Source organism: Protomyctophum bolini, assembly GCF_963924005.1.
Source record: "Protomyctophum bolini genome assembly, chromosome: 3".
NCBI classification, from domain to species: Eukaryota; Metazoa; Chordata; class Actinopteri; order Myctophiformes; family Myctophidae; genus Protomyctophum; species Protomyctophum bolini.
The window spans coordinates 15,749,795-15,763,035 of record NC_137864.1 but is presented as its reverse complement, the minus strand read 5'-3'; the positions used below and the strand labels follow the sequence as shown (position 1 = coordinate 15,763,035).

The window sequence follows — 13,241 nt, the reverse complement described above, 5'->3', positions numbered from 1 at the left end:
ACACACACACACACACACACACACACACACACACACACACACACACCTTCTTCCCTGCCTTTCATTTGTATGATATTTAAGATAGCAGCTGAGTCTGGACATGACATTCTTTCCGCCTATAAAGACCCGTAAACCCCCGAAATGCATAGAGAACCATGCCGTCATATCAGTTTATCCATCCCAATTTCCATCAGCACCCTCAGTGTCGGTTAACAGCACTGATGGCAAACGGTGTTCAGATGGCTCTAAATGTCTCTTCAAATGCTGCTCACCCAATCAGAAATGATAAATGGTACAGATATTTTTGTGGTATTTTTTATATTGGCTAAAAAGACATTCCCCATAATAACGTTTGATTGGGTGGGCAGGACACAATTTTGGGTGGGCTAATAGTCCCCAATAGTCACACCGACATAACAAATGTTCAAGATACCTTGTATCTATGTATTTTATATCAGCAATAACAGGTTTCCCTGTATTTCTTTCACAGTGTAGTGCAGGACATCAGGTTGAAAGTTGTTAAATGAAGCGTGATGATTTAACAATGCACGGCGGCTGATTCAATGGACCCGTGGGTTTCCCGTCTGCTTGGCCTTGCTCTCTGGTTACTGACCTCTTAAAAAACCAACAGACATGCAGTGACATGGAGTGAAATCCACTCCAGGACAGCATGGTTCACAGTCACAATAAGGCCCTTATTACCGCTACTGACCTTACCGCAAGCGTCCCTATTTACAGTGCGGAATCTGATTCTGAATCAGTGTGTATTTTGTTTCTGGCTGTGTAGCATGCATGTTCAGTGACACGCGTGCTGTTGCTAGCCTTGTTGACCTGCGTGAACCACGGTTCACAGGCTCACAGCCCGCCTTTGGATATGTGACGGACAGCCGTCTAGTGGCTGTGTAACACAGTAAGGTGCTGTGTGTACTGTACTGTATGTTTGTGTGTGTGTGTGTGTGTGTGTGTGTGTGTATGTGCGTGTGTGAGTGCTTTTTATATTGTTAGTTCTAGTCATGTATACTGGGCTGCAGGAATCAAATTTCATCCAGCCCCTATGTGTGTTATGTGATACTGAAGTGTACCTGTGTGTGTGTGCGCGCGTGCATGTGTGTGTGTGTGTGTCTCAGGTCCAGTTCCAGGGCAGCGATCACACAGACAGTGACGGAGGGGAGCGGTGACTTAACGGCTACCGAGCGTTGTGTGTGACAGGATGTTAGTTTTGTAGAATCCTCCGCGGTCGTGGTAGCACGCAAAGTCCCCGGAGAACACGATGGGCCTCAGAGTGAAGTGACAGTGTGGATCGGAGACCCGGGGGCCGTCTTTCTTGGCTGGTTTATTGAATAATTGATCCGTGAGCTTGTGACGGCGGGTTGACAATGAGGAAGGCTGCTCTGATGCTGTGGATCAGCCTGTTTGTACAAGGTCAGTTCTCCATGTTGGATTGATTTGATGTGTAACAACAGTGTGTGATCGAACAGAGGTGGTGGCTCTTATGTTATGTGAGCTGGCCTTTGAACGCTAACGCTGTCCTGGACTGACCCCTGACTTGCCTGTTTCCTATCGTACCTCTTGACTGATGTAATTCAACTTTCTCCACGGTTCCTGTCTAACAATTTTGGTACCGATCGTCCCTCCCCCTTTCTTGTTATTTGTCATTCTCTCTCCCCTCTCCTCTCTTTGATTTTCTTATCTACACTGCTCATTTTCTCTCCGTCTATCTGTCTCACTCTCTCTCTTTCTTTCTTTCTGTCTCTCGCTCAGTGTCGCATGGTGCCAAGGGTCATTATGCCCATAAACTTTTGAGTGATCTGATGGATGGCTACGCTTCTGCTCTGAGACCTGTAGAAGACACAGACAAAACCCTGAACGTCACGCTGCAGATCACACTGTCACAGATCAAAGACATGGTGAGTAGAAGAGGACATCATTATGCAAACACTACATGTCCTGAGTGCCACTGAATGTCACAGACACAAAGGCCTAGAACGACAAAAGAGATACTGTGTATAGATAGTGAGTGAGTATCACAAGTAGCCCGATATAAAATACTGTTCTGAAAAGGTCAAATGATAATGCTCTACTTTGGGGGCTCCATTTGTGCAGCCAACAGTAGGCAGTTAAGTTCCCCTTAAGACCACTAGAGGTCGCTGACGTCGCTGTAGATTTGAGGAAACAAGACTAAGAAATCCCATTCCCATTTGTAGGTCATCATGCAACAGTTCCCAACCTTAGTTATGCAACTGGCAGGTAGCTGACTTGTGAATTTATTACACACACACACACACACACACACACACACACACACACACACACACACACACACACACACACACACACACACACACACACACACACACACACACACACACACACACACACACACACACACACACACACACACACACACACACACACACACACACACACACACACACACACACACACCTTCTTCCCTGCCTTTCATTTGTATGATATTTAAGATAGCAGCTGAGTCTGGACATGACACCATGTTGACCATATGTTTCTTTGTTGTGTGTACGTTTAGGATGAGAGGAACCAAGTGCTGACCACCTATCTGTGGATTAGACAGGTGTGGTACGATGCCTACCTGAGTTGGGACAAGGAGGAATATGACGGACTAGAGGTGATCCGCATCCCCAGTGAGATGGTCTGGAGGCCAGACATCGTCCTGTACAACAAGTCAGTAACAGAAAGACTGAGCAAGAGAGAGAAAGAACGTGTTAACTAGGCTAATACTGTTACCCAAAAATTGTGTGACACCATTGGACGAGGTATCAAGTGGTTAACCGCTTAAAACCCATTATGCTTCACTGACCCGAGTCCCTCAATGGAATACACTAGGCTGCAGGCACCATCCTTTTTTTCCCTCTACACCAAATATCTTTGCCGAAAATAGTGGATCTACAAGTTCACAACACAATGCGATTCCAAGCACTGTTACCTTGTACATCATCTAATTTTCAAATTGTCAAAGTCAGTAACAGCAGGCAAGCGTGCAAAAAAAAGAAGATAATTTTGCCTCTCCCCATGGCCCCCAGGCTACATTCCTACTGAGCTGTATACTCTGCAGGTTCCACCCTTTGATTTCTAATCAACCAACCACAGAACAACAGCAACCATGGTGCACCCCATGTTCTAATCAATCAGCAAACTATACACAGCTAGTCTTCAACAGGCTGTTTCCCCACAACCGATTAAAAGAAAACATATTAAAGAGATTCCAGTCATAACAGAATGTGCACCTTCTGTAGGACTGGGACTATACGTGATCGAAGTTAAGCATGATAAGATGCATTTCAATATGAAAGTGTTGGTTTAACTAGAATTAGGCTGTAAGAGGCTGCTCTGTGACACAATTCTCTTTATTGAGTGGTGCAACTCTGTGTGGGTGTCCCCGGGGGGCCCCCGGAACATCCAGACCCCCAGGAACGCGCCCAGGGTGCCAGCCCAGTTCCGGCGAGCCGCTCCGTGTCCGAAACAGTTGAGAAATGACAGTTAGTGTGAGAGTGCCCAGGGGGTCGGGCCGAAATGGTTTAGAAATTACAGAGTTACTGTGTGGGGGCTTTTCGTGCTCGGACATTGAGACCCAGGCAGGGACCCAGGGACAAACACAGCTCTCTAATGGAGTGGTTGCACCACTCAAAAAGAACATGCTTAAGGGGTTAAAGTAAGCATTACGGTTATCAAAAGGTGCGCAGCACAGTGAGCACACTGGTCCTTGTGAGGTGCCAGCCAACAGGATAAACACTAATTATAAAAATAAATCTATAGCTAGCCGCACACTCGTCGCTGCCAATGCCAAATATTTTATAGTGGACACAGATAGATACAAGACTGTCGTTTCAGACAGACAAGCTGCCTTCTTCAGGCAGCAAGAAGAATATGGTATGTGTAAATACCCGGACGGCACCCATAGCCGATCAGCAGGGACTGGGAGTGACACTCAATCAGCCCTTTGCTAGTGTAACACTATTGGGTTGAGATGGGGTCACAGGTGAAGACTCCAAATTACACCCATTCAGGAATAATGTCACATGTGAATGGTCAAATATACATGTATAGACCGATTCCGTAGCGGGTCTCATGGTCGCAGCCTACGTATTTCCTGTAGGCGGACTCGACGTAGCTGCGGGGTTTAAACCCTCACCAGGCGCACCTCTTCCACTACAGTGAACGGCAGAGTGACTGATGTTAGTTTGCCTCAAACTTTACTCCTTTACCTGCTTTTTTACTAACACTAACATTACAAAGATGCCCAGAACATCGATATGAACCTGTGTATAGTTTATGGCTGCTCCAACAGTAGTGGCAACATAAAAAATTTAAAAACGGAATGTCTAATATCCACCGCGGTGGCTGAGACCAGATCCATTGAGTAATGGTTGAGACGAAGCAGTGAAAGATACATAACGCCAGTCTTACCCAATACCAAATCTTTCTGTTTTATTAACACAAGGCTGCTGTACTTTATACCTCATACTTTAAATGCTTAGTATGAGTTATAAAATACAGCAGCTTTGTGTTCATAAAACAGAAAGATTGGGTATTGGGTAAGACTGAAATTATGTATCTTTCAGGACCTTTCACTGCTTCGTCTCAACCATTACTCAATGGCTCTGGTCTCAGCCACCGCGGTGGATATTTTGACATTCCGTATTTATTTATTTTTTATGTTGCCACTACTGTTGGAGCAGCCATAAACTACACAGGTTCATCTGGATGTTCTGGACATCTTTGTAATGTTAGTGTTAGTAAAAAAGCAGGTAAAAGAGTAAAGTTTGAGGCAAACTAACATCAGTCACTCTGCCGTTCACTGTAGTGGAAGAGATGCGCCTGGTGAGGGTTCATCCCCGCAGCTACGTCGAGTCCGCCTACAGGAAATACGTAGGCTGCGACCATGAGACCGCTACGGAATCGGTCTATAGATGGCTGAATCAAATAAATGCAGAAACAAAAAGGAAAGAACCACAAAAGAAAAATATGAAATAGTGCATTAAATATACAACCTTGTGAATAATACAATTTAAATAGAATGGAATAGAGGGCTAAATAGAGGGCATTTACACCAAAGTCTATTTCACAGTCTAAGTGTGCAGTAACACGTTGCTGAGAAAAGTGCTGTGGTAGTGCCAAAATGGAAAGAACAGATGCTCAATTCATAGATGTTCATAGAGGTCTATAGATAGGGTCAGAGGTCAAAATCAATATTTAGACCCATAGCTATATGTGACAAAGTTTTGATCTCGTTGTCTGACCCCCCCCCCCCCCTCCTCTTCTAGGGACCTAAACAAGGAAACAAGGATGATTGGCCTCTAGTACAAAATGAGCAGCAACTGGATATGTGTCATTGTTGCACCTTATTAAGGTGCTGCGGTGCTCAGCAATGCAGTGTAATTACACCCTTAATCAGGATCAGGACGCTAGTATGCCGCAGGGACCAATTACCATTGGTGATGTGTGTTCATTTGCGTTGAGGGCATATAGCAGGAGGAGGTAAATCAGACCTAACCAGGTAGGTGGTGTCTGTACTGTCTGAGGTTCTGACCACGTGAGAATACACAAGGGGGGTTCCCAGGAGAATATGTTTACATTTTCCAGAAACAGGTGGAAAAGATAACTGGAGACCGATCCTTATTATCTGACCGTCAACAGAATAGCTCTGCTAAATACCTAAATTGTAAATGTCTTCGTGGTTCGTGGTTTTGAATTGATACATTGTACCCCCGTTCTTTAAATTTATGCTGCATGTCCAACAAGGTGGCGGTTAAAGTCGGCTGGTTTGACTATATGGTAAACTGTTTTTGAACGGGAGAGGGTACGGGTCGGTATAAAGGCTGTTATCACCTCATGGTTATCAACAAATTCGAAACTTTTGGAGAATGCAAGTCAAAGCTCATAGTAAATGTCAGGTGGTCTGAACAGGTATTGACAAATAAGATGATAACTGCATTGTGTGTCTGTATATTTCCCTACCACTTACTTCTCATATGTGCACTTTTTACCATTACTACTTTGTAGTAATATATAATAGTAATTATATTATGTTGTAATTATGTTGACTGCTGGCATTACATGTAAAATAAATAGGTAGACTGACATAATAAATAATTTAAGAAATAAATGTTTAAAAAAAGTAGCAGTAATAATAGTCAAATGAATACATGTCTCCACATGTATGTTGCTGTGTGTTGTGTACAGAGCAGATGAAGAGGCATCATGTACACTATGTTGCTGTGTGTTGTGTACAGAGCAGATGAAGAGGCATCATGTACACTATGTTGCTGTGTGTTGTGTACAGAGCAGATGAAGAGGCATCATGTACACTATGTTGCTGTGTGTTGTGTACAGAGCAGATGAAGAGGCATCATGTACAGTATGTTACAGTATGTTGCTGTGTGTTGTGTACAGAGCAGATGAAGAGGCATCGGGGCCTGCCGAAACCAACGTGGTGCTTCGTTACAACGGGGAGATCACCTGGGACTCTCCAGCCATCACCAAAAGCTCCTGCGTGGTGGACGTGTCTTACTTCCCCTTTGACTATCAGTCGTGTAACCTCACCTTTGGCTCCTGGACTTACAACGGCAATCAGGTATGCGTATGCCAAGGACAATCTGGTGTTGCCATTATTGTGGGTTCGCTGCAAGCGACACCACTTTCACTTAGAAACTCCATTCAAACTTACAGCTTACTGTGGAATCGTGTTGAACTTTGTTCTTTATCTCATTTGTACATTATGGTGTTTGTATTTGTTTGTTATGTTGATTAATTGAATACACTAGATCGGTGTCCGTTGGAGCCTCCACGGCAGTGCCCGTTCATGGGCACTGGCCTACTTGGAACGATGCAAGTTGGAAATGTATGAATGCCCCACCCAGATATTATGTCTGTCTCCCTTTTATGGGGATGCCCAAATATGGAGTCTATGCAGACTTCAAAATGACGTTAGTCAGTCAGTCCGTCCGTCCGTCCGACACACACACACACACACACACACACACAACCACAACCGAATGCACATGCTCACCTGTGGAAGAGGAGTCGTACTCATTTAGATAGTAGCTGCCGGGTTCATTACAACACCACTTCCTGATTATCTGTCCCAAATGGACTCAATTCTCCTGTTGGCAGCACACCTCGTGCCTGACAGATAACGCTGAACCGCAGCCCAGTGCTACCAGCTGACACTGTTTCTAAACATTCTGAAATGCCATCAGTCATCGCCACTAACGTTGACCATTCCAGAAGTTGGTCTGACCCATACAATCTGAGTCTGTGCATAGCCCCCCTCTATTTAACCAGTATCTCAGGCCATTAGCACCCCTGTTTGCCTGTCTGTCTGTTTCCCTGTCTGCCAGCCCCTTTCCCCCGGGGTTGAAGCGGTTCAGTTCTTTTTTCCACTGAAAATGAGTTGTTTCAGAACCCTAAAAGTTGGTTCAGAACTGGAACCAAAACATGGCCTCCGGTTATGTGAAAGCACCAAGGTTCCAAGAATGTAGAACGGAACCAGTTCTAGAACCAATGTTCTTTTGGTGGAAAAGGTGTCCCCTCGGTTCCGTTCTGAAACATGCCAACCTTCGGACCAACTAGTCGGGTGACCGCCCTGCATAGTTGGGCCTGTTTGTTTGCCTGCCTGTGTGTCTGCCTGTTTGTTTGTTGTACTACTCCCCGGTCAACCGGGCTTACCTTTTGATTTGTCTTCTTACCTACATAAAGACTCTTTGTCTGAAATTACCTTTTGTCTGTCGGGGACTGCCCATAAGTCCGACCTACGTGGCCGGTTAAGACTGAGGTTAGTGCTAGCAACCTACGTGGCCGGTTAAGATTGAGGCCTGGCCGGTTAACACTGAGGTTAGGGTTATTGACCTGTACGTGGCCGGTTAAGACTGAGGTTAGGGTTAGCGACCTACGTGGCCAGTTAAGACTGAGGTTATGGCTAGGGTTTGGGATAGTGTTAGTAATCAAACAATGACATGTTGTCTGTCTGTCTCCCAATCAGTTCGTTCATTTGCATTTGTTTACTAGTTTATCTTGTATGTTATCCTTCTGTTGATCTGTTTTTGTGTGCTCTTGCCCCTTGTCTGTTATTGTCAGTCCTGTTTTTGGTGTGCCCCTGTCCTGCTTGTGCTCCTTGGGTTTTGTTTGGTCCTTCCCTGTCAGTTCTTAGTCTCGTCTCTCGTGCCCCTTGTCCTAAAGACATTTCACGAGTAACCTCTGCATCGTGATGCATTTGTGAGTGAATCAGGAAAGGCAGGCGGGACATAACCTTAGGAGGAATTTGATTTGAACGCTGAAAAGTGGATGTCATAGGAACATGGAGAATTATAATTCAAATTTGAAGAAGGATTAATAGGTGACTGTTATATTATTGGTTGCCATGTTACATTTCTTTACATTATTATACAACATTATATGTTTTACATGTTTTAAATACTTTAAGGGCCACTTCACCCCTCTTGCAACCAGATCTTATTTTAATGATGTTTAGGCTTAAATGTCTTAATCTTGCTGCTTAATCGTGAACGCATTTATATGCGCCATCGTTTACTGCACGCGCGCGATGCATACACGACGTGGCAAGAAAGCATCCGTGTCCCATTAGCACATTACGATATATCCCAGCATGCCGTTCTGCACGTCTCCGTGTCCCCCAGGTGGACATCTTGATGGACAGCAACGAGGCCGACCTGTCCAGCTTCGTGGATAACGTGGAGTGGGAGTGCCTCGGCATGCCGGCGGTCAAGAACGTCATCATGTACGGCTGCTGCTCCGACCCGTACCCGGACATCACGTACACGCTGCTCCTGAAGCGCCGCTCCGCCTTCTACATCTTCAACCTGCTGCTGCCCTGCTTCCTCATCTCCTTCCTGGCGCCGCTGGGCTTCTACCTGCCGGCCAACTCCGGCGAGAAGGTGCACGGATTACAGTACACACACACACATCGCTCGCGGCAGGAGTCTCTTCGTGGTTTTTAGACAGCTGGTGGATGGAAATGAAGCTCCACCCATGTGGCAAAATTCTGCGTCGGGACAGAAAGCCGGAAAAGCTTTGCCCACGCGGCAAAATGCAGCGTGGGTGGAGTTTCATTTAATTTCCGAAAATAGCCGATCTACAAGCTTGTAGATCGGCTATTTTCGATTATTAGTTATTTGATTATTAAGTATTTGAAGTGATCAAACTAGCAATAGAATACAAGTTTCTTCCAGAAACATGAATGGTCTCAGAAATGTCCTGATTTCTTCAGCCTAAAACGTCATCATTCCATTTTCAGTCTTGAGAATTAATTTTGCTTTATTCCGTGAAGGTGTCCCTGGGGGTGACTGTGCTGCTGGCCCTCACCGTGTTCCAGCTGATGGTGGCCGAGAGCATGCCGCCCTCCGAGAACGTGCCCTACATAGGTGAGCACCGTGAGCCAGTGGTGGAAAGACTACTCAAATGTTTTACTCAAGTAAAAGTATAATGCTGCATTCACATGGAATCAGGCAAGCGGTAGACGGCAAACGGTAAAACCTGCTGGACGGCACGGAACGGTAAAAAGATGAAATATTTTAACATTGATACCGTCTGCCGTTACCCTCGCCGGTTCTGGCTGCCGTCCTGTTCCGTTTACCGTCCTGCTCCCGTCCACTAAAATGACTTCCGGTTTGTCGTCTACCACTTGCCTGATTCCATGTGAATGCAGCATAAGTATCAATATTGCAATGTATAAATGCTTTTGTTAAAAGTAAAAGTATACCGGAATTCAATGTACTGAAAGTACCAAAAGTAAAAGTACTAGTTTACAAATGTATACACATCTTTTGAAAATAGCAGATCTTGTATATAGGGCTGAAGAGGTTCATGTATGTTTTGTAACAAATAATCAAAATCTATAAAGTAACTAAAGTTTTCAAATAGGCTAATTGTAGTGGAGTAAAAGTAGAATATTTGGATCCGAGGTGTAGTGGAGTAGAAGTAAAAGTACTGACAATTGGAAATACTCAGGTAAAGTAATAATACCTCAAGATTTTACTTAAATAAATGTACAGTAAATGTACTTAGGTACTTTTTCCACCACTGGTGATCACAAGCACCTTGTATACTTCGGTAGGACTGCAATGATTATTTTCTTAGCAAGAAGTGTGTACTTAAAAGTTTGTTTTTACCAACGAATCGACTTCGAATTAGAATAATGTTTTATATTCATATATATATCGACTAAAGTGAGCCCTATTTCATACTTTGTACAACGCTGTTGCACAAACATTGCAGAAATAGCAGATCTACAAGCTCAGCGACAAAATAAGCTTGTGAGCTTGTTTTTGAAAATATTTATTTATAAAATCCATTAAATTGATTTGTTCCACTTACTGTTACACAACTGCTATGAATGTGGGTAATTTTCGAACAAGATGAAAAGAATACAATATTGCCTTGAAGAAATGGTGGCCTAAATGTCTGGAAATGTTTGGAGTTTATTGCAAGGAAACCTTACTGTGGCCGTGTGAATATATACAGTAGGAAACCTTACTGTGGCCGTGTGAATATATATATACAGTAGGAAACCTTACTGTGGCCGTGTGAATATATATATACAGTAGGAAGGAAACCTTACTGTGGCCGTGTGAATATATATATACAGTAGGAAACCTTACTGTGGCCGTGTGAATATATATATACAGTAGGAAGGAAACCTTACTGTGGCCGTGTGAATATATATATACAGTAGGAAACCTTACTGTGGCCGTGTGAATATACATACAGTAGGCCTATAGTATATGACGTTTACAGAGACATGGTTATGTTTTCACCCCATTCTGTTTTTCTGTTCGCAAAATAACATGCCCTTGTCAAGGGGACACGTCACATGCGTCAGTGTAATGTACAAGGATAAAATGACACAATCCGTCATACCTCAAGAAGAAACTTCTTGACAGTTGCATACTGTATAGTGTTGGTCATAGATACAGTATGCACTGAGTGCTATCTTTTTACTTTTTCCAATGACTCAAATATAAGGCAACATATCATTCACATGTATGTGTATGTACTGCATTTGATGCCCTATATCTCTGCTGTCGGGAAGAAACCACCTAACTTCAAAATGTTCATTTTTCAGGAAATGAAAAATATATATTTTTCAGGAAATGAAGAAAACCTTATATTTTGAAAACAAAGCAATAGCGCCTCATTTGAGGGTCCAATGGAGTTAAGAGGTTTTGACTACTTTTCATTGGTTCAATATTTTTGAAACAACACACAGATGTAAAGGGTGTTCAATAGGACTGCCACTGATTTATGCAACAACAAAAGATGTAAAACCTCAAAAATGTTGTTAGGTGGTTTCCTCCCTCCATGTCCAGTATGTGACTCTTATCTTTCATCTGTGCTTCAGGGAAATATTACATCGCCACCATGACTATGATCACTGCCTCCACCTCTCTCACCATCTTCATCATGAACATCCATTTCTGTGGCGCCGAGGCCAAGCCGGTCCCTCACTGGGCCAAGGTCATCATCATAGGCTACCTGTCCAAAATCCTCCTTGTGTACGAGGTGGGGGAGAACTGCACCACGCCGGAGAGCGAGAGAGAGCCTCTCTACTGCGACGAGCCCATGGGTGTCAACAACGCTTATCATCACGCAGGCTTCCAGGACAACCTCTACCCTCAGGACAGCGACACGTACCAGTACAGCAACGGCCACGCCCCGCATCACCACCACGGAAACAAGCACAAGCACAACCACGACAACCGCCACCAGGCAAACGGCCACGCCTACAGCGGCCACCACTACAACAACCACAACAACATCGGCACCGCCAGCGCCGAGGGCGGCGAGGAGAAGCACGAACCGCGGAATTACCACCACAACATCGTACACGATGAGCTGACCTACCAGGCCCTGAAACTTCAGCACCTGAAGGAGCAGATGATGTATACGCCCGAGAGACAATACGTGCCTTCCTGCCCCTGCAGCTGCCCCTGCCCGCAACACAAAAAGGTTGAGTCCCCACTATTTGCCATATTCATCTTGCTCATTTATTCGTACAATATTCCTTTGACCACTTTCAACCTGGACACCCGATGTTGGGCATGTCATTGTGAGAATATCTGCAGGCTACGCTACTGTACAACAAATGATAAAATAGGGCTTACTGTAAGTGGTTATGGCATTTTCCCACTTTGTCTTGGATCTGCTAGAGCAGTGGTTCCAAAATGTTTTAGCCCGTGACCCAAAAGAGTAATTAGACGTTTGCATGCCTAAACTAATGAAAATAGCAGATCTACAAGCTCACAACGTGCCACTTTGCGCCGCATTGTGAGCTTGTAGATCGGCTATTTTCACTACTACTTAAACATTTGTTTTTCTTATTCATGGAATTCTTTTGAAGAATCATTGGATTCGTTTTCAATTCCTGAAAAGGGTTGCATTCTTGGGGATTTCTCGTGAGCCATCAAAATGTGTTCTAGAGTCTAGAATAGAACATTTTGCCTATAACCATGACCAGAAATGAGTATTATTACACCCCTGTTCTAGGACCCAAAAGCTTGGCCAACAGTTTTTGAGGGCATGAGGGAGGGAGAACAAGCTACTGGTATTTAACTATAGTTGCCGTCTCAGCATTCACCAGAGCCTGTCGTCTGTCTTTTTGTGTGCGCCACAGGTTGTGCAGAACATTCAGTACATCACCAACTGCTTCCGCGAACAGAGATCAACCAATGCCAAGAGTGCGGAGTGGAAGAAAGTTGCCAAGGTGATGGACAGGTTCTTCATGTGGATTTTCTTCTTCATGGTGTTCCTCATGAGCATCCTTATTATCGGCAAGGCAGTGGTCTGAGAGCCTTTGGGCAAGGCAGTGGTCTGAGAGCCTTTGCAATGCCCTGATTTTCATGACAATGAGTCAATGGCAATATTGACATCATCACCTTTGTAATTGCCGTCAACATGCTCATAACCACCATCGTCATTCCTTACTAACACTGTTGTCACTTGGTGGGCTGCTATGTTACAACGATGACTTCACCAGCAGTCCTTTTTACTACGTAAAGACTCCATTCCAATGTGCTGTAATGTCACACAATCTTTGTATGTACAGCATAATGATGAATCTGAATAATCAAAACGTTATGTACAAAGATTATCATTATTATTTATTTTGCCATTGCCAGAGTTTTACACTTGTGTGTGCATGTGGATGTGGAATATCTCAAAGCCTTTTGGAAATAATTTGTTAAATTGTT

At 44.1% G+C, this 13,241-nt stretch overlaps 1 protein-coding gene across 1 annotated transcript; it reads left to right on the top strand.

Annotated features, from left to right (window-relative positions):
* Positions 1 to 1,376: 1,376 nt before the first annotated feature.
* chrna9a (cholinergic receptor, nicotinic, alpha 9a) lies at positions 1,377 to 12,838 on the top strand (the record flags this gene model as incomplete). Its single annotated transcript, XM_080758920.1, has 8 exons — positions 1,377 to 1,422; positions 1,762 to 1,907; positions 2,546 to 2,700; positions 6,430 to 6,610; positions 8,673 to 8,930; positions 9,323 to 9,416; positions 11,393 to 12,000; positions 12,665 to 12,838. 8 exons carry the CDS (start codon positions 1,377 to 1,379, stop codon positions 12,836 to 12,838), a joined length of 1,662 nt encoding a protein of 553 aa, XP_080615046.1.
* Between the last annotated feature and the right edge of the window lie 403 nt (positions 12,839 to 13,241).